Source organism: Carya illinoinensis, chromosome 15, assembly GCF_018687715.1.
Source record: "Carya illinoinensis cultivar Pawnee chromosome 15, C.illinoinensisPawnee_v1, whole genome shotgun sequence".
NCBI lineage: Eukaryota > Viridiplantae > Streptophyta > Magnoliopsida > Fagales > Juglandaceae > Carya > Carya illinoinensis.
In genome coordinates, this window is record NC_056766.1 from 45,465,461 (window position 1) to 45,492,928 (window position 27,468).

General features: G+C 35.2%; 2 protein-coding genes and 1 pseudogene across 2 annotated transcripts; all 3 read left to right on the plus strand.

Moving 5' to 3' along the window:
* The first annotated feature begins 2,460 nt into the window (after positions 1–2,460).
* LOC122297034 (disease resistance protein RUN1-like) lies at positions 2,461–7,969 on the plus strand. The gene is made up of 9 exons (XM_043106822.1): positions 2,461–2,585; positions 2,814–2,864; positions 4,148–4,335; positions 4,573–4,805; positions 4,934–5,248; positions 5,909–6,871; positions 7,006–7,312; positions 7,578–7,703; positions 7,917–7,969. The coding sequence occupies exons 1-9, from the start codon at positions 2,461–2,463 to the stop codon at positions 7,967–7,969; spliced, it is 2,361 nt and encodes a 786-aa protein (XP_042962756.1).
* Positions 7,970–10,003: 2,034 nt separating this feature from the next.
* On the plus strand, positions 10,004–10,827 carry LOC122297633 (eukaryotic translation initiation factor 5A-2-like). The gene is made up of 3 exons (XM_043107743.1): positions 10,004–10,108; positions 10,232–10,306; positions 10,442–10,827. Exons 1-3 carry the CDS (start codon positions 10,037–10,039, stop codon positions 10,544–10,546), a joined length of 252 nt encoding a protein of 83 aa, XP_042963677.1. The 5' UTR covers positions 10,004–10,036; the 3' UTR covers positions 10,547–10,827.
* A 4,526-nt stretch (positions 10,828–15,353) lies between these two features.
* On the plus strand, positions 15,354–18,548 carry LOC122297035 (annotated as a pseudogene).
* Positions 18,549–27,468: the final 8,920 nt, after the last annotated feature.

A 27,468-nucleotide genomic window follows, 5' to 3' on the forward strand; every position in this document is an offset into this window, starting at 1 on the left:
ATTATTTTATTATCTGGAAGCAAAATTACAGAAATTTGAGGCTTTTCGCCTCATTCTTTAAACGATCTTGTTCTTAAAAAATTTGCATGCCCTTCCTATCTAAAGGAGTAGGCAATCGAAAAGAAGATTTAAGCAAGGATTTTAAATTTCTGTTATCTTGCTTTAGTGCTTCTATCTTCATGTTGGACTCCAGAAGAAGCCACTAAAGAATAAAAATATTCTCGTTGAGTTTGTCAACCCCACCAATCTTGGATTGTAGTCACTGAGAAAATGCGACAATGGTTAATGAGTATCGGGTGCTGAGACTCACAAGCTCGTAGATAATTTCATCAACTGACTTATTAGTCAGATCATGATTGTATTGCATTATAGCACTTACGGTAGAAGCAGAAACAACTGGTGAACGAGGTGCAGAATATCTCATATATTGATTATGAGAAGATTGCTGAGCCATTGCAGAGTGAGAATGTAGAGTAAGAATGCAGACTAAATTCAGAAAAGTGAAGAAGATGAGATGGGAAGGAAGATGAGCTGAATAATTCTTTTATAGAGAAAATTATGACAAAGCATCTCTTTATTACTTCACAGCATCTCTCGTGAAACATCTTTCTACAAGAGACAAGAGATATAGCATCATAGCTCTACAGCGCCTGATAGTCACGAAGAGTGATGTAGTATCATAGTTGTGGCGCCTGACAGCTACAGAAGAGCGATGTAGTATCATAGCTACGGCGCCTGACAGCTACAGAAGAGCGATGTAGTATCATAGCTGCGGCGCCTGACAGCTATAGAAGACCTCTAAAAATCCTACAGATCAGAGTTGTCTAGTCTAAAACAGAGGGCCACCGTTTTTGTTGAAAAAAAAAAGAGAGAGAGAGGTTAACGGCTTAATTTTGATGAATTGTCTACAAACTATATTATTTAGAAGAATACTTAAAGTATATCGCTTATGTTTTTCTAAGGCAATCGAGAGTTTACCATTGAAACCGAAGATCTTAGATATGGGTACGGCTGAAAAAATCCTGGGAGGTTGAATCTGCACCGTTTTCCACCAGAAAACCCTCCAAAGAGAGCAAAAAAGAGAAATCCAAAGAAGACAACGGCCAAAATCTCTTCGTACAGAGCTTTAGGGCAGGAGTTCATGAGAGAAACAGAACTACCAGGACATGAAAACCCTATGAGATAGGGCAAAAAAAAGTAGAGAAAAAAAGTGAGAGGGAAGAGAAGGTGAGGAGTGAAATGATAGGAGTCTCAGGCGCCGCAGCTATGATACTACATCGCTCTTTTGTAGCTGTCAGGCGCCGCAAAATTATGATGCTACATCTCTTGTCTCTTGTAGAGAGATGCTTCACGAGAGATGCTGTGAAGCAATAGAGAGATGCTTTGTCATCATTTTCTCTATAAAAGAATTATTCAGCTCATCTTCCTTCGCATCTCATCTTCTTCACTTTTCTGAATTTAGTCTACATTCTTACTCTGCAATCTCTTTATGCATTCTCACTTTGCAATGGCTCAGCAATATTCTCATAACCAATATATGAGGTATTCTGCACCTTGTTCACCAGTTGTTTCTGTTCCTACCGTAGGTGCTATAATGCAATACAATAATGATCTGACTAATAAGTCAGATGATGAAATTATCTATGAGCTTGTGAGTCTCGGTACTCGATACTCATCAACCATTGTCGCATTTTATCAGCGACTACAATCCAAGATTGGTGGGGTTGACAAACTCAACGAAAATATTTATGTCCTTCAGCGGCTTCTTCCAGAGTCCAACATGAATATAGAAGCACTAAGCAAGAGAACAGAAATTTAAAATCCTTGTTTAAATTTTCTTTTCGATTGCCTACTCCTTTAGATAGGAAGGGCATGCAAATTTTTGAAGAGCAAGAGCGTTTAAAGAATGAGGCGAAGAGCCTCAAATTTCTGTAATTTTGCTTCGAGATAATAAAATAATACTTCACAAATATCCATATTTGTGTTTCTATCTTCTAGTAGATGTTCTATGTGCTCCATTTTATTTCTCCTTTAATAATGCACACTTCTTACAAAACTGTAATATGAATCTGAAATATTAATTGTATTTAAGAGATGAAATTTCAGATCTAATAATTTCATTTATCTCCCCCTTGAAGCTGCAAGGGTTTCAGATTTATATTTCAAATATGTGCAGTTTTCATGAACTCTTCTAGAGTGACTGCATACACTCTAGCTGGCACTAGAGGTCGTGGCTTTGGTTTGAGATCTCTGTTGGTCAATACAGACAGGTAGGGCTATAATAAAGCATAAGGTTTTGAATCAGATTTATATTTCAAATATGTGTAGTTTTCATGAGCTCTTCTGGAGCCTCAATGTATGTCATGATCCAATGATCCATATAAATATGCAGTTAATCATGCATATCCAATCAATCTTAACTAAACTTAACAATATAGTGGTCTTAGAAATATACCAGGAATGGCATTTGCTTTATATGTTCTTGGGGCATCAATGTTTGTCTCTCCAGGAGTGACTGCATACACTCGAGCTGGCACTGGAGGTGGTGGCTTTGGTTTGAGATCTCTGTTGGTCAATACAGACAAGTAGGGTTATAATAAAGCATAAGGTTTTGAATTGGTGTTGTTGGGCGCTGCAATTTGAATAATGGGAAATAATTTTCAGATAGATCTGGGTGTTTTTTATGCATGGTAATTGAGAGTTGTATATTCATGGTGTCAACATGCGTCGAACAAACTAAACCTTTTATTTAATCTCATCAATAAAAAAGTTTGTTTTTACTATCTTAGCATGCTTTTGTTGAATTTTTTTAGTGCAACTGGGTTTGAAGGAATTGGTTTATCATTGAAAGCCATATGTAAAAGGTAGCTTCCATTTAATTGTTCTCAAATTTTAAAATTGCTTTTGTTACACTTCGAAGGTAGCTCTCTTATTTGTTTCTGAGACCAATATAGGTGTTAGGAATGATACTGACTGGCTATGCGAGTCTCTAAATGATTATGAAAGTAAACATTGATCTGTTTGAATTGAGTAAATATTGATCTGTTTGAACTGTGACCCATTGCATCACATATATATTTCTAGTATTGAGTTTTTTTAAAATTTTTTTACGTGTTAAAAAAAAAAAAAAAAAACTCAAATGGATATCTATAAAAATTTATATACTAATATTGTAGTAGTACTTGTCATACTCTACAAAACGATATAGCAGGTTGTCTAACTAGAATACTTTAAACTTCTATTGCATATCTCCACAGCATTTAACACTTATGGTTTTTTGGTCCAACAAAAATTCTTAGATTTCTTTTTATTAATATTTATTTTATCAACATAATGTCAAAGGTTATATAATTTTTTATTTTCATCATTTTCTTTGATTAACAACCAAATTTATAATCCCCACTAGGCAAACGTCCGAAGGACGTTGTGTTTCCTAGTATATATATGTTATATATGATGTTCAAGATAAGTTTATGGGAGAAAATTTAGACAAATCTTAAGATATGAGAGTTTGCAAATTGATGAAGATCGATAAGGTGCCATGCAATACTATTTGATATTTATCAGTCTTTTCGCATTGAGTTTTATGCATACCATACTTAAATTAGAAATCTTTTCTTACCGAGGTATTGAATATGCATGGTACTGCCACATTAATTTCACATGAAGTTTATAGGAAAAAGAGGAGAGAAGAACATGAAAAAATACAAATCGATCAAAATCTTCGATCTCTCTATTTTTTTTTTTTCTTTTGCCCAAGTATAATTAAGAAAAAAGTTGTGAATTGTTTTTTTTTTTTTTTGGGTTCTATAAAGAATAAGCAAAGGTTTTAAACATCAATTTGTTTAGAGATATGAAGACTGAAAAATACTCTTAGTATAAGTTTCATAATTGAGGAAGGGACAAATTCGAGATAGAACAAGAAAGAAGTTTTTAAAATGTTTAAAAAATCATATAGCAAATGAAGAATGTAGTCTTGAAAGACCATGAGGAAGAATAAAGCCTATTCTTTGACATGGTTATGATCTACTACTGTAATTTTGTAAAGGAGAAAAAAGGGAAAAAAAATTGTAACTGAGTCATCTTTATGTGTGTATTACATTGAAAAGTCATAACTCTTTAAATTTCTCATTTTTTGTATTGATAGGAATGAATCAGACTTTATTCTGGACATCATTACATGGGTGGACTCAATAATGGTAAATCATACATTTCTTAATGTTGCTAAGTATCCGGTTGGAATAGAGTCTCGTGTACGAGACATTTATCAGCATTTAAGTTTGGAAAGGAATGATATTACATGCATGGTGGGGATATTCGGATCCGGTGGAATTGGTAAGACAACTATTTCAAAAGAGATATATAACAGAATTTCTTATAGATTTGAAGGAAGTTGTTTCTTGAAAAATATAAGAGAAACTTTAGAACAAAAAAAAAAAAAAGGTTTGATTTGGCTACAAAATACACTTCTTCATGAGATCTTGGGAGAAAATTTGGATGTTCGTGTTTTTGATAGAGGCATGAATGTGATTAGCCATAGACTTCACTCTAAAAGGGTTCTCCTAATTCTAGATAATGTGGATGAGTTGAAACAACTAGAAACATTAGCCGGAGATCATAGATGGTTTGGTCCAGGAAGTAGAATCATCGTAACAACAAGAGATCAAGATTTATTAAATATCTCTAAAGTTGATTCAAAATACGAGTTGAAGTTTTTGGCATACAATGAAGCTCGTAAACTCTTTAGCTTGCATGCTTTTGAGAAAGAAGAACCACTTGATAGTTATGCAGAAGTCTTTGAACAAGTAATGCAATATGCTCAAGGTCTTCCACTAGCTTTAACAGTGCTTGTTCAAATCTAAAAAGTAAAACCATTTGTCAATGGGAAAGTGCATTGGATAAATATAAACAAATACCCAATGAAAATATTCAGAGTGTACTTCAAGTAAGTTATGATGGACTAGAGGAACGTGAGAAGGACATGTTTCTTGATATTGCATGTTTCTTCAAAGGAGAACCTTTGGCTGATGTCATTACAATATTTGAGAGTTGTGATTTCCATCCTAATTATGGTATCCCGAAGCTTATAGACAAGTGTCTTATCACTGTTGGGTATTATATTTGGATGCACGACTTGCTACAGGATATGGGCAGAGAAATTGTCAGAAAGGAATCACCCAAACAACCAGGCGCACGTAGTAGATTATGGTTTCATGAAGACATTCGCTATGTACTAGAGGAAACTACTGTAAGTTCTTAGATTAAAAGCACTTTCAATTGAACAGTTTTTAATGGTGAAACTTACATGAAAAGTGTTGAATTTCTTTTCATAACAAATGGCAAAGAACTACATATTAAATAAAATATCCTATATGTATCGATAGATAATGTGATCTTTCTTTAATGATCTGATTTTACTTGCACTCTTATGAATTGTCTCATTAGGGAACAAACAATGTTGAAGATAAAAGTGGATCTTCCTGACAGTCATGATCATGACACAATATGCCTGAGTCCCAATGTGTTTAAGAAGATGAAAACAATCAGAATTTTTATAAGCCATAATGCATGCGTTTCTGGAGAATTTAATTATCTTTCTAATGAATTAAAAGTGATTAATTGGTCAAACTTTCCTTCACAATATTTGCCATCCAATTTCCATGGAGAGAAGCTGGTTGTTTTTAAAATGCATGAAGGTTGCATCAAGGAAATCATTACCGGGAAATTTAAGATACAATTTTGTTAGAACTATCGATATTTCCTTCTTTAAATTACTCACGTGTCCTAAACTTCCTCAAGGCTAATATACATATTTGTTGTTTTTTAACCGAACTTGATGATAATGAGATTTTACAAGTGTAAGTTCTTAACCAGAATTTTGGATCTTTCGAGTTGCTCAAATTTAAAGGAATTGCAAATTCTGTGGTCTGAAAATTTAGTTGAAGTTCATGATTCTGTTGGATTTCTCGATAAGCTTGTTGATTTGGGTCTTTATGGATGCCCTAACCTGAAGAGTTTTCCAAGGCGTCTCAAGTTGAGATCTCTAAGATACCTTACACTTCATAAATGTTCAAAACTTCAAAACTTTCCACAAATCGAGTGTAAAATGGAACTTTTAAGTTCCATTCGTTTGGAGGGCACTGCAATAAAAGAATGGCCTTCATCCATTATTGGGTACCTCACTCTTGCTCTTAATTTGTTATCTCTGAAACAATGCGTTCATCAGTTGCAAAATCAAAATGAGCTTTGTCTTAGTGCCTACTCTATAATATTGCTTGGAGAAGATGAACCGGATTCATCCATTAATGGATGCTTCACTGGGATTGAACATTTATCTATAGAAGGAAGCCTCGTGGACTTGGTGCGACTCCCAATCAGCGTTCCTCATTTACAACATCTAAAGAGTCTTTCTCTCGCTAATCATCCAAATCTTGCAATACATGAAATACATTCATCCATTGGGTACCTCACTGGGCTTAAAAAGTTGCGCCTAACAAGATCCCTATTCTTTGATGGGTATCCGTCGCCGGTTTTTAATAATTGGTATCTTGATGGCTTTTCAATTTATTGTTCATCCACTTTGCAAGAGTTAGATCTATCTCAAAGTGGTATTGTTAGGCTTCCTCCGAGTATCGAAAGCTTTGTTGAATTGAGGATTCTCAAATTGTGGGAATGCTACAACCTTAAAGAAATTCTATATCTTCCACCAAATATACGAGAGCTAGATGCTAGTGAGTGTTTCTCCTTGGAAAGATTCCCAGAAGCATCAACAAAATTTCAATTCAATACATGTGGCTTACGAGAGTTAAGATGTTGCCATAAATTGGTTGCAAATATAGGGCGTCAAGTGCCAAATCCTTCATTTGTTGAGGTATGTCTCTATTTCTCTCTATTTCTTTATTGGTGTTTGTGTTGCGGATTGCCTTGTGCTTATATATGAAAATATGTGATATATGTTTTAACAGGAACATATTCAAGACCATTCATGTGGTATTATATTTCCAGGGAATAAGATTCCAGATTGGTTTAGCCATACTAAGGTCAAATAGTCATTCCTGGGAATTGGATATTAGTGGGCCCTTGTATTTGGATGAAATCATAGGATTTGTTTTCTGTGCTGTTCTTGGATCCGACCCGGATGGATCATATGGAGTGTTGGCCGATATTTGTGTTTCTATAAACGGTAACAGACTTGTAGAATTAACAGATTTTTACATATATGATGGCTACGATTATGCAGACTGGGATGATGGAGTCTGGGATCATGTATATCTAAACTACTCATTTCCAAAATCTATCGAGCAATGCTATGGTACCCAACATGAGACAATCTAAGGTTTATATTTGAGAGCGAACGAGAACTGATCTTCAAAAGTTCTGGAGTTCACATAATCTATAAGCATGAAGAGAATGAGATTTTAACAGTGGGGGAGTGCTCAGTAGAATCTTCGAATGGTATCCAACTTTCTAAGAGACGACGAGATGATGAAGACAAGAACTTGGAATTCAACTAGCATCACAACATGAAAGGCGCTCTCAAAACTTGGGCAATTCAAATGTGGTTATCAATTGCACAGGTGTTGACAGTGATTTCGCAGAAGCAGAAGGAGGCTCTGAGGGAAGTTTGAAAGAAGAAGTACTTGCCCCTCGATCTGTGCCCCAAGAAGGCTTGGACAATTTGGAGAAGGCTTACTTGGCACCAGGTTAGTGTCTTTGCATTGATAAAATTCCCCAGTTTGGTGTTTTTTCTTTATTGGATTAATTTTTTGTAGGATTGGTTTCATGATATTAATGGTGTATACAAGGATTTTACGCTGCCGGTGCAAAAGGGTTTCTCAAATGATCGGCAAAAGTTAAAGCAAATTTGGAGGAAACATGTGTGGGTGGTGTTGTTGCTGGACTTGTTTGTGTGATAGGTGTTGTTCGTGATATGGTTGTTGGTGCAGGGGGTTTAAGCATTGCAGATTAATTTGTGATTGAATGGTTGAGTTAGGGGCGTTTTGGTTCTCTCTCTCTCTCTTTGTTTTTTTTTTTTTTAAAGGTCTGGGAGGAGGGGGGTTGGTTTTAGGACAGAGGCATGACTTTCATGAGCCATTGGTGTATGATGAAGACGTTTAAGCAAGTGTAGTTGATTTCTTCTTTTGGTAATTTACGTGGAATTTTCTGCTCTTTTTATACGGTTCATTTATATTATATCGCTGCTCTCATCCAATGCATCAAATTGTGTATACCTACACATTACTTGTACATGCCTTGCCTCTATACTTGTTCCTCTTTCTATTGATTTAGCTTATGATGAATTTTGTTCAAGCTAACTGTAAGATTACAGACTGCATTGTCTTGTGCAGGAGAGTTTTCTTTTGATATTTATGTGGTCAAATAAAGCCAATCTCACCTTTTAGCTGGCTTATGCTTCTCTTTTTGTTTCCCTTTTTTGTCAGTCTTTTGGTTCAATCTGAAATCTTTACTGTCTTGCCTCAAAACTCTTTTCTATTGTCCCCAAGTTCATCCTGTGTATTTGCTTTAAGACAAAGACCAGAAACAATGAGCAACAAGTGCAATCCAAAAATCTTATACCTGATTTTATATTGATACTTTGGTTGTAGCTTAATAATCCATTGTAATCGAGAATTGTTTCATCAAAATCTTGAATTGGGCCAAGCTCCAGTTCGTAGCTTGAAAAGGAGCCATCTTTAGCTGCAGTTCAGATTGGTACTGCCCAGATTGGTCATTTAAAGTCTGTCCATCATTTAAGAATGTTGGTGCTGATATAGCAACACTCGAAGAAAAGTTTGCTTTTTAATTCTAGTGATCAAACTCTTGAACGCAATACAGAAAATCTGAGGATCGATCTGATGCAATTATGCGGACCTTCCATTTATTGAGTTGGAGATAATTCAAGAACAAGCTGGATCCTACAAAGCTATAGAATCAAATGGACTGTTGTTGCAAGGATTAACTCTCATGCATGGACCAAGTAAGTAATCCTCAATGATTTTCCTTGCCATTCCTCTCCATAGCCAGGGGAAATATTGGTTTTGTGTGAGAGTAGGAAGGGTGCTGTATAAACAGGTTGGACCAACTTGAGCAGTCTGAAACCAACAGCCCGAAAACAACTGTCCAAAAATATTCTTGCTAAATCCCAGAACTCAGTAAAAGAAAGGAATCAGCTCATGGAGAGAGAAGATAAACTTGATGTGGGGACTACATAAATATGTCGATGTCACTGAGAAAAGTTCCTCAAAAGCAGAATGCTACTCAATCATTTTCTCCTACAAGAATTACAAAAACAATAATAAATAACAAACATATAACAAACAAATAAAAAATAGTAGAAAAACATAATAAACTTCACAAAGTCTGATTCTCTGTGCCTTTTTATGTACATTGCCATGTTTTGGGCCCCATAGACCTTGTGTATGATGGGCCATATATGTTTATCACCAATTTATACTTCCAGATCCGGTGGAGAAGGACCATGAGGACCCAAAGGTCTAAGACAATTTATACTTGTTAGAAATATTATCAAAATAATTATATATAATAATAATAATAATAATAATAGTTTGATATCGTACACCTTGTTTGGAACAGGGTTTATAGTAGTGTGGCAATATAGTGTTGTGTTGCCCTGAAAATTTTCATCCCTAGCATTATTAGAGCAAATATCTGCTAAAAACACTTGCATGTTGCATCCCAAATAGACTTCATCTGTAGTCGGCATTGTGTCGATGTGCATGTAACATTTTGTAGACAAGTTCATCGTATCCCTTCCAAAATTAGCTTGCTTCTTTATGCCCTGTTTTGGACATTGCCCTGTTTTAGACCATCACTAATTTGCTTTCGGACCCAATCGATCACGTTAAAAGAACATTGGAACTCACAAAAATCTATCATTGTGAAGTTCGCTATTTTTCTTTCGGCCGGACCGAATGGATAACGTTAAAAGAGCATTATTGGAAGTCACAAAAAAAAAAAAAAAAGTTATGTCAATGTAGGTCAATGTAGGTGGACCTGCTCCAACATCTTTTTGGGCATGCCAATAATGCAGGTTCCTCATGTTTCTCGCACTGGTGATCAGTTGATTGATATCTCTGAAGACGGTTTTGTAAGTTTTATTTAGTAATCTTTACCAACCAATTTTTGGCAATGCTGTCATGTAGTAACAAGCAATCAATTGGTAATAGCGATTTTAGTGTTGTCAACCAGATTAAGACTTGTTGTCGTGTAGGTGAGTCTTTTAATGGATAATGGAGACACCAAGGATGATCTGAGGCTTCCCACTGATGACAATCTGCTCGGCAAGGTATCTCACTGAGAAGGGTTTTGTTAACCTTGCAAACTGATTGTTCATCAAAAGCTTAGGAGTCCAGACCTTGGATAGATTCTCTGTTCTTGTGTCTGTATAGACTAATATTTATCTTTTATTTCCTGTGAATAGATTAAAGATGGGTTTGGTGAAGGAAAGGACCTCGTGCTGAGCGTTATGTCTGCAATGTGGGAGGAGCGGATCTGTGCCCTTAAGGACATTGGCCCAAAAAACTGAATATGATGCTGTGGCAGTAGCTATGGTTGATGTCAAAAGAAGCGCTTGCTTTTAGATCTGAGAGGGAAGCTATCTACTGGTGTTACAATAAGTCTCGATTAGATGCAATCTAGTATTGTAAAAAAAGAAACTTCAGCACTCATCTGTGTGCTTAGAATCCTATCAGGCTTGTGAATGGGGGGAAATAGAAATGTGGAGCTGCTTATACCTCAGTGAAGGGAACTTAAGTTTACAGCAGGATGGAATTTATATAAATATAAGTATTCTGCCATGTTCTTGTTTCTGCTTTAGCTTTGCCCTTCTTTGGGGTTGTGGTTCGTTTCTTTTTTCTTTTACAGAATTTTAGGATTAAGGCTTTCACTCATTGGAAATTTTTAAAAGAAATTCCGGATTTTTCAAGCACCTCAATTATTGTCAGGGTGTAAAAGAGTAAAAGTTTAGTTGAGGTGCATGATTCCATTGGATCCCTAGATAATCTTTCTAAGTTGAGTTTTGATGGATGCACTAACCTCAGAATATTTTCCTGAAATCGAATGTAAAATGGAATCATTACGTTGCTGAGTGGCACTGTAGTAGAACCACCTTTATCCATCGGGAATCTCGTTGGACTTGAGGATTTATATCTATGGGACTTCAATATTGACTGTCCATCATCCCCAATCTTCACTCAACATTTATTCCCGCTTCGTCTTGGGTATTGTCCAAATCTCGTGAAGAAGATGGGGGATGATGGACAGTCAATGTTGAGTGAAGACGAGATTTAATCGAGTGAAAACAACTCCATGAATAGGAGCCTCCAACGAGTTCAATCATTGCATTGCAAGTGATGAATCTTCTAATTTGTTCCCAAACAGAATCTAATTTCTTTACCATATTTACCTTCCTGTTCACTTTGATAGTTCAAATCTATCAGGACTGAAATTGTTAGCCTTTCCACGAGCATCCATCAAATATTTCCTCAAGAGGTTGTCACAAACTCAAAGAAATATTAGAACTTCCACCAAATATAACAAATGTCAAATGTTGAAGGATGCAAGTCATTAGAAAGATTTGCAAAAGTATAACAACTACATAATAAGGAGTTAGCAATCGACATAAGGAGTTAGCAACTACATAATAGAAGACTGCATGGCAATTTCTGCCCCAAGCAATTACATAAATAATAAACTCTCCAGAATTATGATTGGGATCCATGATCTTAGAGGCACTTTGGGATTTGGGATGTATTTTTCTTTGCTTCATCTCATCTGAAATCAGCATTATTGCTCCACATTATCATTAAGGGCAGCACTGATCTCATGGATTGATCATTGATATGCATAATGCATATTTATAGTAATGACTCTATATTTTGTGCTGCTTTCTACATAAATTCAGCATCCAACATCAAAGTGCAATATTTACCATAAAAGTGCCAATACTTACCATAAAAGTGCAATTAGGCCTCGTTTGGATATATAAATCTCTCAAACCATCTCATTTCAATATCAAAACATCATTAAAACGTCAACACTTTTCAATTTCAAAGTTTCAGTTTTTTTATCTAGTCATTACTTAATCGTTATAATGTTTTCAAATTTTTAAATAAAACACAAAAAATAATTCAATCTTTTCAAATCACAAAACAAAATAGTATTAAAAAAATTATATTCTAACTCTCTTTTAACGTTATAATATTTTTATTCAACACTTTCTCTCTCATTTTTCAAAACTCCATAAAACATCTTAATTCAAATTATTTCATTACTATTTACAAAAGAAAAATTCTTCTCATTAGCCACTATTCACCACTCACACCCCATACCCTATGAAAAACACCCCTACACCCTATAAAAAACCTATAAGTGTGTGGTGTGAAAATGAATAGTGGCTGATGCATAGTAAATCCTTATCTCATTATTATTCATAAATTTCTCATCTCATCGTAAAATTGCGTAAGTAAGGCCATATTAAGCTAATTTTTTTTTTTTTTGGAAAGGGTACTAGGCTAAATTAAAACAACGTGGTACATCCAGATTAAAAAATAAAAATAATAGTGATATATATATACATGTACAACTTTATGCACAATATTGTACATATTAAGTATCCACGTTCATGCAGTTTTGCAAATCAACATTGTGATTGGCATTTTCCCTTCTTTAATGAGCTGGTGGCTGTGGTTATATTGGTGTAAATCTAGAATGGAGGGGGTTAGACAAACTAGAGAGCAAGTGTGCTACATGATCAAATTTTTTTTAGCTTAGCTCATGAACAATAAAATGAATAAATCCTTCACCAAACCTCTGATGGGGTGACATAACAACAATTTGGTTTAAAGAATATGCCTGTTCAGACAAAATCACTGCAGGTCTTGAAGTGGATGCGCCCGACTCAGGGTTTTGCTAAACTTATCGTGGATGGCAGCAGTCTTGGTAATCCTGGTAGAAGTGGAGGGATACTATGCGATGAGAATGGTCACATGATTTTCACCTTTGTCCGGTTTTATGGAATTAATTCTAACAATTTAGCAGAGATAAGAATACTAGCTGATGGCCTTAGTGTATGTGTGAAAATAAATATTAAGCATATAAAGGTGCGAACGGATTCTAAGCTAGTGGTTAACTAGTGGGAGAAAGGTGGGCAAGTTCCTTGGTGGAGTCCGAGATATTGGAAAGAGGTTACAGAGATGGCTCGTTCCATGGTGATATGTCTCTACCATTTGTTTTTTGGGAAATGAACCATGTAGCAGACAAATTAGCTAAATTGAGCACTAGAGGCATTGATCTTTTTTTTCAACACTAGAGACAATCTTCCAAAAGCCATTAAGGGAGCTATTCGAATGGATCAAGCTGGATTACAAGTTATAAGACATTGTTAACAGTTTTGTTGCTACTTTTGATTGCAGGTTTTATTTATTAAGTATGCAATTTTTCTGGTTTGTTTATTTGACGTGGGTTCAGTGTATTATGTCCAGTGTTATTTAGTATACTTCATTTTGATACCTAATTTTGTGGGATTTTAGGCTTATCTATAACTCCAGGTATCCAATTATAATCACGGTTTTCCTCCTCCATAAGGGAGGGCATTCAATAAAATTGGGATATCGTTTTCTTTAAAAAAAAAAAAAGAGTATCCACATTCATTTTATCAAATTTTTATTTTTTACTTCGAATTTCAAAATCTTCATAATTTCTATAGCTAACACGGCAAAGTATATGATTATGCGGTGTAAAATTATAATTATAAGTAGTATTTTCAGAGAAAAAAACAAACAAACCAAAGCCCCAAAGAATGGTAAAACAGAAACAAGAATATGGCAGAATTGTTATATTTATATAAATTCCATCCTGCTGTATGCTTAAGTTCGAAGGAGTTCAAAGGATATATAAGCGTTTATAAGCCCCATTCACAAGCTAGCCTGATAGGATTTTAAGCACAGAGATGAGTGCATGGTGATTTTTCTTTTTTTACAATATTAATTGCTAGCTAGATTGCATCTTACAGAAACTTATTGTACACCTGTAGATAACTTCATTCTCAGATCTACAAGCAAGGACTTCTTCCGACGACATCAGCCATATATGTAGTTACTGTGACAGCATGATCATATTTAAGTTTTGGGGCCAACGTCCTTTCCTTTGATGTGATAAATCTTCAATGCTCCCACGTCATCAGATCAGATCGATCAGGATGAGCACTTCTTCCATGGCCTTTCAATTTGGAGCTTCTTCCTATTTCTCATTCTCTTCTTCTTCTATTCCTAGGTGGACTCACGAAGTATTCTTGAGTTTTAGAGGTGAGGATGTTCGTCAAAACTTTATTTTCCATCTATACGAAGCTTTGCATCAAAGGGGAATTAACACTTACATGGACAACAATATCGAAAGAGGAGAGGAAATTTCACCAGAACTTTTCAAAGCAATTGAAGGATCAATGATTTCTATCGTTGTACTCTCTAAGAACTATTCAAATTCCAGATGGTGTTTAGATGAACTATTGAAGATCATTGAGTGTAAGGAAACAGTGAAACAAATTCATGTTTTACCCCTATTTTACAATGTAGATCCGTCGGATGTACAACATCAAAAAGGGAGTTTCGGAGAAGCATTCTCTAGAGTTGAACATAAGTTCGAGGCTGATACAGTAAAGCTTACAAAGTGGAAGGCAACTTTAGAAGAAATAGCTGATTTGACCGGATTCAAATTAGGGAACAAGTATTTTTAATGAGATGTGCTTATATATATATATATATATATATATATATGTTTATATATGATGTTAAAGAGAAGTTTATGGGGAAAATTTATGCAAATCCCGAATCTAAGAGTTTGCAAATTGATGAAGATCGTATGGTGCCATGCAAAACTATTTGATATTTATCAGTTTTTTCGGCTTTGAGTTTTATGGATACTATACTTAAATTAGAAATCTTTTCTTACTGAGGGATTTAATATCGTACTACCATATTAATTTCACATGATGAAGTTTATAAGAAAAACAGAACAGAAGAACGCGAAAAAATACAAATCGAAATCTTCTCAGAATTAAGGAAGGGACAAATTCGAGAATGGAATGAAAAAGTAATTAAAATGTTTAATAATTCATATAAAGAATGAATAATGTTAGTCTAAGAAGAGCACGAGGAAGAAGAAAGGCTATCTTTAACATGGTAATCTACTACTGTCATTTTGTAAAGGAGAAAAAAAAGAAAAAAAACGACATTGTTACTAAATCATCTTTATGTGTGTATTATAGTCTAAACTCTTTAAATTTATTTTGTCTTTTATATTGATAGGAATGAATCATTAAATGGGTGGACTCAAAAATGGTAGGTCGTACACGTATTAAAGCTGCTAAGTATTCAGTTGGAATAGAGTCCCGTGTACGAGATATTTATGCATGTTTAAATATGGGAAGGAGTGATATTATATGCATGGTAGGGATATTTGGAACCGGTGGAATCGGTGTAATCGATAAGACAACTATTTCAAAGGCGATCCATAACAGGATTTCTGATCAATTTGAAGGAAGTTGTTTCTTGAAAAACATTAGAGAAACTACAAAAGCAGGAGGTCTGATCCAGCTACAAAAGACACTTCTTTATGATATTTTGGGAATAAGATTTGAAAAAGCAGTGGTTCTACACAACACTACACCTAGAGGAGGGTGAATAGGTGTAATCTAATTTTTATGGTCTTTTGAAAATAAATCAAACAAGCAGTTTAATAAATGAATCAAATAACACAAATAATCAACACATGATTTTGTTCACGGAGTGGAAACTCATTTGAAGAACGTCTTCAAAATCTAAAACCACTCCGGGTGTAAGACACCACCTCAAATCCACTATAGAAATTTTAGTTTGTTACAACCAATTTAGAGACACTCACAAAACCTTTGTAGTAGCTAAACTCGGCTTGCAACACCACGAGTGACCCACTTGATCTCTACACACATGTAGTGTCGGAACTCCGACCTTCCTATAGCTTCCCACGAGAACCTCTCGATCTCTGCATCAACGGCAGCTCCGGACTCTTCCGGCCAACAAAAATGTCCACTTCAATGGACTCAAATAAGAGTTGATTTTGAATGTGTTGTGATGGAGAAATATTTATCCAAGAGAGAATCAACCAAATGGGGGAGAGGTTGCTCTAAGAAGTTCTTGGAGGCCCTTAGGGTTTTTGCTCTGATTCTCCACACTAGAACAGAAGCTAAGCTGTTCTATTTATAGTTCCCATCAAATGAGGCGTTCAAAACCCTATATTGTAAGTGATCTGGAACATTGGCTCGAGCGAAGTGTCGAGCGAAAGTCGAGCGCCGAAATCTGCCTGAGTTCGCTCGAGCGAAGTGTCGAGCGAGTATCGAGCGGTTGACTCTGCCTGAGTTTGCTCGAGCTCAGTGTCGAGCGAGGGTCGAGCGACACACTCTGCCTGGGTTCGCTCGAGCTCAGTGTCGAGCGAGGGTCGAGCGGTTGAATCTGCCTGAGTTCGCTCGAGCCGTATGTCGAGCGAGGGTCGAGCGGTTGAATCTGCCTGAGTTCGCTCGAGCGCTATGTCGAGCGAGGGTCGAGCGAAGTTGCTTCTTTTGACCAATAATGAGCACACTTCAATCATACTTCAAGCCTTCTGCAACAACACTTGTTACAACACTATTTTACACAGGTTTTCACAAGAATATGCCAACACGCTCATTTTTCCCTCAACACGATTGGAATTTGATGATACTGACAAAGGCATCAATGTAATTAGGCATAGACTTTGCTCTAAAAAGGTTCTCCTAATTCTTGATGATGTGGATGACTTAGTCCAAATAGAAACATTAGCTGGAGCTCATGATTGGTTTGGTCCAAGAAAGAAAAATAATCATAACAACAAGAGATCAACACTTACTAAATAATCCTGTAGTTGATTCAAAATATGAGGTTATGATTTTGGATAATAATGAAGCTCTTTAGCTGTTTAGCTTGCATGCTTTCGGGAGAGATGAACCATTTGGCAATTATGTGGACCTTTCTAAAGAAGTAATAAAATATGCTCAGGGTCTTCCATTAGCTTTAACAGTGGTAGGTTCATATCTAAAAGGTCAATATATACATCAATAGAAAAGTGCATTGGATAAATATAAGAGAATCCCAAACGGGAACATTCAGAAAGTATTCCTGGTGAGTTATGAAGGATTGGACAGCACTGAAAAGGAAATGTTCATTGATATTGCATGTTTCTTCAAAGGAGAATCCTTAGCTTATGTCACTAAAATATTTGACGGTTGTGATTTCTTTCCAGGTGATGGCTTCCATAGGCTTGTAAATAAGTGTCTTATTACCATTGAAGGGAATATTGAATACGTTTGGATGCATAACTTGCTACAAGATATGGGTCGAGAAATTGTTTGAGAAGAATCACCCAAAGAACCAAGCAAACGTAGTAGATTATGGTTTCATGAGGATGTTCGTCAAGTGCTGGAAGAAAGTTTGGTAAGACTCACAAAAAAAAAAAAACTCTTTTACATTCATTTCTTTTTTTAATAGTCTTTAATAGTGGACCTACCAGAAAATATTGACTTATGAAATAGTACTTAAATGAATACATTCAAATAATAAAATGAATTTGTAGTTATAAATAGAATTTGGTTTGAAGTGTTTCTTAAAAGACAATTTCAGTATCGTGTGACTATTTTAGGGATGGAAATTTCAGTAATCGATAGAGTACTATTTTTTGTACAGAAATGATTTTTGCAGTCGGCAAATGCAAGCGGCGTGCAGTCGTGGAGAAAAAAGTGAATTAATATGAGACCTACATGAAAAAAAAAAATTATTTTTATAACTTTTTTTTATTCATTCCGTACAACCATGAAAAAAAAAATTATTTTTATAATTTTTTTTTATTTATTCCGTACAGCCGTTTGCATCCCGACTGCATTTGCCGACTGCATCTAGCAAAGCCCTTTTTTGTAAAGTAATATACCATCAGCAAAAGCTATTAACTTTAATAAGTTCTAATTTATGAACAATTTTATGCACTAGTTTTGCTGACACTCTTATGTAATATCTTAAGTATCAGGGGCCAAACAAAATTGAAGGCATATTAATAGATTTACCTGGAGGCAATGAGGAGATTAAATTGCAACCGGAAGCATTTGGACTGATGAGAAGGCTTAGTGTTTATAAATTGTAATGCACGTTTTTCTTGTGGACTCAATTATCTACCTGACAATTTGAGAGTGCTTGATTGGTCCAAATGTCCTTCACAGTCTTTGCCACATAATTTTCAAGGGAAGAAACTCATTGCCTTCAGAATGCGTGATAGCTTCATCAAGGAATTAGGGAATGGATTCAGGCCGAAGGTATTTACAATTATAATCATCAATGATTCTTTTTTTTTTTTTTCTCTCTAATTCATGTAGTAAACTCCATTCAACTTTTTTTCTCTTTCTTTTACAGAATTTGGGGACTCTGGCTTTCTATAATTGCAAGTTCTTTAAAATTCCGGATCTTTCAAGCACTTCAAATTTGAAGGAATAGAGTGTTGAATATTGTTTGAGACTTTTTCAAGTGCATGATTCGGTTGGATTATTGGAAAATCTTTCTGATTTGAGTTTTGAGGGATGTCTGCACTCCAAATTCTTCCAAAAAGCCTCAAGTTGAGATCTTTACGAAAGCTTAGACTTCGTAATTGCTCGAGCCTTGTTGAACTTCCTGAAATCGAGTGTATAAGGGAATCTTTAAGTAGATTGGATCTAGGTGGCACTGCAATCGAAGAACTACCTTTATCAATCCGGAACCTCGTTGGACTTGAGCATTTAGTTCTAACTTGCTGCAAAAACCTCATGCGTCTCCCAAATGCTTGCACTCAATTGCAACATTTACGTGAGGTTTGTATTGGTGGTTGTACCAATATTGCAAAAAAGATGAGGGATGATGATGGACAATCCCTTCTGCCTATTGAATCTACAACAACGAAAGACTTCATATTAGCAAGTGATGAACAACTCCATGAATCAAATTTCTTTCCAATATCAAGTTTCTTTACCATGTTTACTTCTTTGTCCACTTTGCATCAATTAGATCTGTCAGGGACTGAAATAGTTAGTCTTCCCACAAGCATTAAAGTACTCGTTAGCCTAATTAATCTTGAGCTGCACAATTGCCAGAAGCTCAAAGAAATACTGCTGCTTCCACCAAATATAAAAGAAGTAGATGTTTCACAATTATTGATGCTTGGAGCTGGCAGGGAATTATTGATAACGCTAAGATAACTATTACTGGCTCAAATCGTGTGTGCCAAATTCAAAACGGGGTAGAATTACTTAATAAGGATTGGCTCAATATAGGAGGAACTGGATATGATGTATGGGTGGGGTACTCCAATTTACAATCTTTTGACCTCAAGGTTCTACCCAATTTGCTAGTTCAATTTGATCTCCGTTGTTGTGATCCTGGGAGAGTACCATTTTATAAAAGTTGCAGAGCCAAAGTGGTATACAAGGATGAAAGGAGAGAGAAGAAAAAAAGAAAAAGGGATGAAGCCGATATTGCAAAGGAAAATAATAGTTTCACATAAATTTTCTACCGAAAATTTTTTTATTTTTTTTTACTTAACTATTAAGTAAGTGTTTTTAAATGAATATATGATTTTTTTTATTTTTTAAAAATATTTAAATAGTTTTAAAAAATGGTGAAAGAAAAAATGAAAAAAAAAAAAAAAGCTTTACACTGATCGGTAGAGATTTTCGGTAGAAAATTTCTGTGGATGTAGCACGGTCCTATTGCAAAAAGTCCAGATCAACAGCAATTGAATTAAGGATAACCCAAGTAAGTCGCCCCTGTTGGTACTATGTGTTTTGGTTGGGATGTAACAATATATGATAAATTACCTTGAGATCGTAAAACAGTACCTCAATGTAACAGTTAATTAAATAAAGAAAATCCTCGTTGTTTATATATATATATATATATATATATATAATATGTCACAAAATATAAAATAAATGCAATGATCAAGCTGTACAATTTTTTTTTTTTTTTTGATAGGAAAATCACTTTCATTCATAACCAAACAGCATTACAATTGTAAATCAGTCCATAGGACTTGTTGGACACTAGGGGGAACAGACTCCCACCATACACTAGTATCACTAACATTTCTTGAAAGCCTTGCTAGCCTGTGTGCTGATTCATTTGCTTCCCTGTTGACATGCACAATTGAACAATTTGGCAATATGGTCTGCATCTGCTTGATATCTGCTATCACATTCCCATACATAGAGTTCGACATTTCCAAGCTGGGCAATTTTTGAAACATAAGCAATTGAAAAATGATTATTTGACCATTGACATGATCAGTGGACCCATATTGAATTTGGGACTGCCAAAAAAATTATGAACCATTTATATGGAACAGAGAGAATGTTTAACAAGATAAGCTTAATTAATTTTGTGGATTTGCAGTAGATGAAAGGAACTATTCGACAAATTAAGCTTAGGTATTATTTCTGCTTAGCTTAGTAAATCAATACAATTGATGAAAGTTGTCAATATCACATCTATTTAGCCATGTACTAAAAGGAGATGAAAGTTATCAATATCATATATATCTATTTAGCCATGTACTGAGCGGTGTTGATGTCTTATCTGATTCTTTCATAGAAAAATTAAGATAAGGAAATGTTCATAATCTTGGCATATGTTTACCATAAATACATGCTAAAAAAAAAAAAAAAAAAAAAGACAAACTACTTGCCAACCTCAGAAAAGAACACCTAATTAACACATGTATTCGCACAGAGATCAGAAATATGATATAAACCCATACATGACATATATACTCGATGATATGTTTGGCTTGATTTGAAAGGTAATCCTATTTTTGTGTACATGAAGCTGCATTTTCATTCAATTGCAATGGAGATGAAAATTAGATGTATAGGTGTAGCCCTGCAGGCATAGGTAGCATGTGTAATGAAGACATGGCATACTCTCAAGCACCAAAATAAAGTTATGGTAAAAATCATGGAGTAGGCAGGCCAATATGAAGAATGCTCATAATATAATGATCCAAAAAAAACTAATAGAATGATAGAACTAAATTGAAGAGACAAGCCAATATGAAAAGGATGCTCATTAATACTAACGTCCCAGTTAAATATCTAAGAAACACATTGCTTCTTATTTTTTTATTTTATTTTATTTTTTTCAGGGCACTTAATAAGGATGACAAAGCCAAAAAGTTTCCATAAATACTTGGTAACTAAGCTTACCAATCAAGTTTCAAGAATTGCTTTCTAAAAACCAAATTTCATAACATGCAAATGCTCTTTAAATGCCAAACTCTTGTAAGAAAAATTCACCAAGTTTAGAGAGTAAGGACAGAGGTATTTCTGTCAAACTTTTAGGCTTATTCATCTACAAACACGTGTTGTATATTTATCACTACTTTTGTACCAACAAAAGCCAGAATATATGATCCTTGGCTTGTCTGAAAGTATCTCACAGTTTCTCCTGGTTCCACACAACACACTTGCATATGATCCTTGGAGTCTTGTCTGAAAGTTTCTCACAGTTTTTTGGGTAATCATGTTTTTAAGACATTTGATGTTGTTGCACACTTGCACTCCTACTGATAAAGATGGAAAGTGCTTATGCAGTGCATCATTGAGAAGTAGAACATTTGTTTGCCAACACTATTTTTTACTTTTCTGGTCCATTAGAAATTCTGAGGTGCTTGAGCACTTGGAGTTTGTTTGTTGATGTATGGTGATGATATATATTTTTTGTTAATGCAGTGCAGTGCAAACCTGATGCAGGAGGATCTGTTTTTGGGTGATTCTCTTATGTTCTTTCCTGTGAATTATCTGTTGAAACTAGCCTGCAGAATAATCGCTATTCTGTCCGGTATCAAAACCCTACAGCTAGTTTATCTAGGTAGTTACTTCCTTTTTTATTAGGTATTCCTATATGTTTTGTATGATTGTATCAGCTATGTTTGCAGTTGGAGCAACTGGAGACAGGAAAATGGAAGAAAGTTCAGATCTGTCCCTGCCTAGTATAGAGAACTAAAACTGATACTTTACTAAGATCAGAGTCAGAATATAGTTCTCCATACTAGATACTGGAGTCAAGACCAGTAAAAAATTTAAGTTCTTCCTATATTGTAACAAATATAAAGTTCTCAAAAGGTATAAGTGCTGTAATACTAACTAATGAAAGATTTTTAGAGAAAATAAAGGGCTAACCGTGGGGTTGAAAGGCGTGATCTAAAGAAACAGCTTCCAACTTTCACTTATGGTGGGTTTGATGATGGTGATACACACCGGCAGCTTAACTGCTCATATCTATCTCTCTCTCTCTCCCAAGAATGAAAAGCTACTCCACTAACCCATTTGCTGATCTCGACCTTGTTAATTTTTCTATCTTTTGTCAGACCATTCTAACCATAACATCCACCAAGTCCATGCCACTTTCCAAGTTTTAATAGATTAAAGCCCTATTGCACTCGATTCTTGACACCGAACAGAATAGAGATTATTCTGCAGACTAGGTTTAATAGATGATCAAAACATAAAAGATAAGAGATTGCATGAGGTTGAGGATGGACATCCTATGGAAGAATGTCCATCCTCAAACTCGTCTTCCTCATAGTAGTAAATTAATCCACTCAACCTCATGCAACTAATCAACGAAACTTTAAGCTTGAAGAGTACTAGGAAATTTTGGTAAATCAACTCTAAAATTAAGGTCCCCATGATGCTCCTCCCAACCACAGTGCTCCTAGAATAGAGCACAATTGTGACACAGGTTCTCAAAATTGAAATTAGAATCACAATCACAGATATCCTGCGCCATTAGACGCATGGTTAACTCTTCAACCTGTCTCTGTAATCCTCAAACATCACGTTCTGAACGCTACGATCATGGTGTGGGACTTCCTCGTTTGGAACCTGCCCACGACCGACCATGACCACCTGCCATGGAAACGGATGAGATATAACCCCAAGAGAAATGCTAAAGCTCTGATGCCAACTCATGTATGATAGAATAAAAATTATTCTGCAGGCTAGTTTCAACAGATAATCAACACATAGAAGACAAGAGATTGGCCCAAAATATAGAGAAAACTCTAAATAATATTGATTAATAGTAAAATTAAAAATGATTTTATGAAGCCCACAAGCCGGACTTAAATAGATGCAAAATTCGAAATTATAAAGATTTTTTCAATAATGAAAAAATCTAAATTATTGTATGAGAAATAAATGAATAAATAAACAACAATCCTACAAAAAATCTGGTCAAAATTGAAGTCATAATCACTTCCAAACTTGTAACCAAATATTTAGTAACAATGCAAGAATGAACATAAATATATGATTTGAGGGAAAATAACTAATATCGTAAGTATATATGATTTGAGAGAAAATAACTGATATTATTTTGAAGTGATTTAGGAGAAAATAACTGATACCTTATATCAATTTGAGTTTGCACCAGAGTTTAATCCTTTCCCCTTTCGGGGGCATGCTGGACCATATCGTGGGCCTAAGCCCAAGCTTAACTCAATAAGCCCTAAGTCAAGGGCTTGGCCCACTGAAAGGATATAGTGATAGCTACCCAAGAATCTTGGGAGCTTATCTGATAACTTTTTGAATTTCAAACGATGGGTTAGACGGTCATCACATGAAACAGAAGACACTATGGGTTCTATTTATACCACCTACGTATGACAACGAGAATCATCTTCTACTCCCAAAGAAATCTCTATTATTTTACTGATTTAGGCATCAGAGGCATTACACGAACCACCCAAGCCCTATCTCTCTTAAAGAGTTAGCAGTTTGATTTCTAGATTTATCTCGTCATTTTCCTTGCTTTGCTTTTTAAAAGTGTCCTGTTCTTTAGGAGAAAGTATTTTTTGAGTACCATTTTTTAAAAATGAAGCTAGTAGAGATATGATAAATGTGTGAATAGTAATTAAATAATTTGCAAATAGTAATGAAATTGATTGAGTGAATATGTTTTATGGGGTTTTGGGAATGGAGTGAAAAAAAAGTCGAATAAAAACTTATAAAATTAAAATAGAGTTAGAATATAATTTTTTAAAATAACTTTTGTTTTGAGATTTAAAAAGTTAAATTGTTTTTGATCTTTTGTTTGGAAGTTTATTAAAGTTATAATAATTAGGTAATGATTAGAAAAAAATTGAAAAGTTAAAAATTTAAAATTGAAAAAATTTTGTATTTTAATAGTTTTTGAATGTTGAAATTAGAAAAGATGAGTTGAGTCTATCTCAACATCCAAACAGAGCCTTAGAGCTGTGTTTAGGGGGAGAGTATACCCATCCATACGAAACTATCTCAAACAATCTAAGATAATCTTACCATCCAAATTACGCAACATAAATTCAGAACAAACCGACATAAATTCAGCACAAACTTCATAATAGAAGACTTCATGGTATCTTTGCCCCAACCAAGATAAATAATAAACTACATAAAGTATGCATGACTTAAACTAAATTGATGGTGATGATATTGGTTTAACAGGGACTTTATGGTTATCATGCTACTTTGTTTCCAAAAAATCAAATTCTAGAGCGGTGCAGCTATGTTTATAAGTTTTTAGGTAATAAGAACAGTGTTTTAAATACCGTACCGTACTGGCCGGTACGGCCAAAATATGTCGTACTGGCCACTAGTCCGGTACAGGTATTATACCTGTTTCGTATCGGTCCAATTACCGGTACGTACTGGCCGATATTTTGGCCTGTACTGGCCGGTATTTTGGCATTTACTTTTTTTTTTTTTTCATTTCTTCAAACTACAAGCTTATTTTTTTTTATCCCAATTCAGACTAGACTATTTATAATTTTTATATATATATGTATTTATGCATAATTTATTCATATATAGACTATTATTTTGGAATATAATTTTTATATATATTTATACATATAATTTATTCATATATTGACTATCCCGGAACGGTACACGAAATGGTACCGGTATTGAAATATTTCATTCCAGTACTTTGACTGGTATGATTTTCAAAACATTGAGTAAGATGGCTTTTAATTTTCAGCTTTGTCTCCCTTATGATGTCCGACCAAGAGAAATAGAAGCATGGGTAATAAATATTGAGGGGCCAGGCTATTTGGGTGATATGAGTGGAATAATAGCATATGTCCATATGTTTTTTAAAGAAGCTCGTTGCTAGCGCAAAATTATTTGTCTCAAGAAACAAAGCATAAAGAAAAGCATTGCAAGCAAGAAAGACATGGAAACATTGAACATCACAGCTGTAAAACACAAAGAAATACATGCGGCAGCAGCAAAGTCATAAATGAAATACTCTGCAATGACCAAGAAGTACATGCAATAGAGAAAATACACTGCAACAAAAGAGAAGCGGAAAGCACCTGCAGAAATAAGAAAGCACTGACAAAGAAAAGCTAGTGATCGCTCGTGAAGTGCATGGTTACATGTCAGGGACTAGATATGTAAAGCCATGCTGTCCATAATGCTGCAATCCGTTACTTGTAATTAGAAAGCAGATTAAAAGTTGGTTTTTTGATCTTTTGCTTTTCAGCTTTTTATAATGTATATATAGCAGTAACTTTGTATCACAAAACAAATCAATGAGAACAAGACTTCTCTCCATTATTACTTGTTTATTTTCAAGTTATGTTCTTATTTTAACATGGTATCAAAGCGGATCTTCTCTTAGTTTGTGAGCAGACCCTATCTCGAAAATCATGACATCTTCATCTTCTTCTTCTCCTTCTTCCCTCGAAGATCCAAATAGTCATTTTTTCCTACATCACAGTGACAATGCCAACATTGTGATTGTCTCACCACCATTAACTGGTTCAAATTATATCTCTTGGAGCAGATCTTTTCTGCTTTCCATTTCCATCAAAAACAAATATGGTTTCCTAGATGGGACCATCACCACTCCTGATTTGTTAGTTCCTTCCTACGTTTCATGGCTAAGATGCAACAAAATCCTCCTTGCATAGATCCTAAATTCTGTTTCAAAGGACATTGCTTCTAATGTTTTTTCCATGACCTCAGCTAAGCAAGTTTGGGACAAACTTAAAGAAAGATTTGCTCAACCTGATGAAACTTGAATTTATCATCTTCAACACAAGCTGAGTGGCATTGTCTCAAGGACATCTATCGGTAAGTGATTACTTCACACAACTTAATGCTATTTGGGAAGAGTTGCATAGTTATAGACCCCTTCCCTGTTGTTCTTGTGGAAAGTGTACATGTGATGCCTTGAAAAAGGTTGGTGAAGTTCAACAAGGAAATTATGTCTTTAAGTTTTTAATGGGGTTAAATGATAGTTATGATTCTGTGAGAGGACAGATCATTTTGCTAAGTCCTTTGCCCTCATTGGATAAAACCTTCTCATTGATTTTGCAAGAGGAGAGACAAAGACAAGCAAGAAACATAGCCTTACCCACCTCAAAACCCTCTGCCCTTCTTGCCTACCAAAGCTTTCCAAAGAAAAAGGAAAAATCAGACCTTGTTTGCCATCATTGTGGCAAGGTAGGACATACAAATGATAAGTGCTATAGGTTAGTAGGCTTCCTACCAAATTTTAAGTTTACCAAAATCAAGTTTGGGAATGCCTCTACTGCTCCATATTCTGCAAACCAAGTTGCTGGACAGATTACCAATTCACCTAAGGAAATGCCTGCCCAAAGTGCCTCTCAACTGAACATCTCTCAAGCACAAGCACAACACCTCTTAGCTTTTGTCAATGCTCAATTTCCTCATATGAACTTGGAACAAACCAGGCCAATTTTGCCTACACCTGCTCCTGCCAAGCCAGACCCTCCTGAAACTAGCTCCTCGACCACACCTTACTCAAACTTAGCAGGTAATCATCATTGCCTTTCCTCTCTTTCTATACCTGTAGATCACTCTCATCTTAATGCTGTGAAACACTCTGATATTTATAACACACCATGGATCATGGACACAGGAGCCACTGATCACATGGTGTGCTCTACATCCTTCTTTGACAGCCCCCCTTCTTGCATACAAGCTTTTGTGCAACTCCCAAATGGCACAAAGCTCGAGTCACACACATAGACATTGTTAAGCTATCATAATCACTATCATTAACTGATGTCTTATGTGTGGCTTCATTCACTTTCAACATCATCTCAGTTAGCAAGCTTACTCAAAAACCAAATACCTGTCTATTTTTCTTAAGAGATCTTTGCTTCATTCAGGTCCTCTCTTCATGGATGACGATTAAACTTGCTAAAGTCCATGCTGGCCTATATTATCTGCTGCCTCCTTCTCATGACAGCAGCATCAACCCTCCTTTAAATCTTTCCAATCATGCTCGAGCCAACCAAGCAGCCATTCAACAAGATTTTGACTTATGGCATTTTAGACTAGGACATTTATCTTCAAAAAGAATGAATTTAATT

What these genes read in the sequence shown, in the direction of transcription:
- LOC122297034 (XM_043106822.1), top strand. Translation starts at nt 2,461, where the DNA reads ATGGCATTTGCTTTATATGTTCTTGGGGCATCAATGTTTGTCTCTCCA. An exon ending in ATCTATCGAGCAATGCTATG is followed by an intron (nt 7,313 to 7,577) that starts GTACCCAACATG and finishes TCAATTGCACAG; the next exon opens with GTGTTGACAGTGATTTCGCA. An exon ending in GAAGGCTTACTTGGCACCAG is followed by an intron (nt 7,704 to 7,916) that starts GTTAGTGTCTTT and finishes TTTGTGTGATAG; the next exon opens with GTGTTGTTCGTGATATGGTT.
- LOC122297633 (XM_043107743.1), top strand. Translation starts at nt 10,037, where the DNA reads ATGCCAATAATGCAGGTTCCTCATGTTTCTCGCACTGGTGATCAGTTG. An exon ending in ATATCTCTGAAGACGGTTTT is followed by an intron (nt 10,109 to 10,231) that starts GTAAGTTTTATT and finishes GTTGTCGTGTAG; the next exon opens with GTGAGTCTTTTAATGGATAA. An exon ending in ATGACAATCTGCTCGGCAAG is followed by an intron (nt 10,307 to 10,441) that starts GTATCTCACTGA and finishes TCCTGTGAATAG; the next exon opens with ATTAAAGATGGGTTTGGTGA.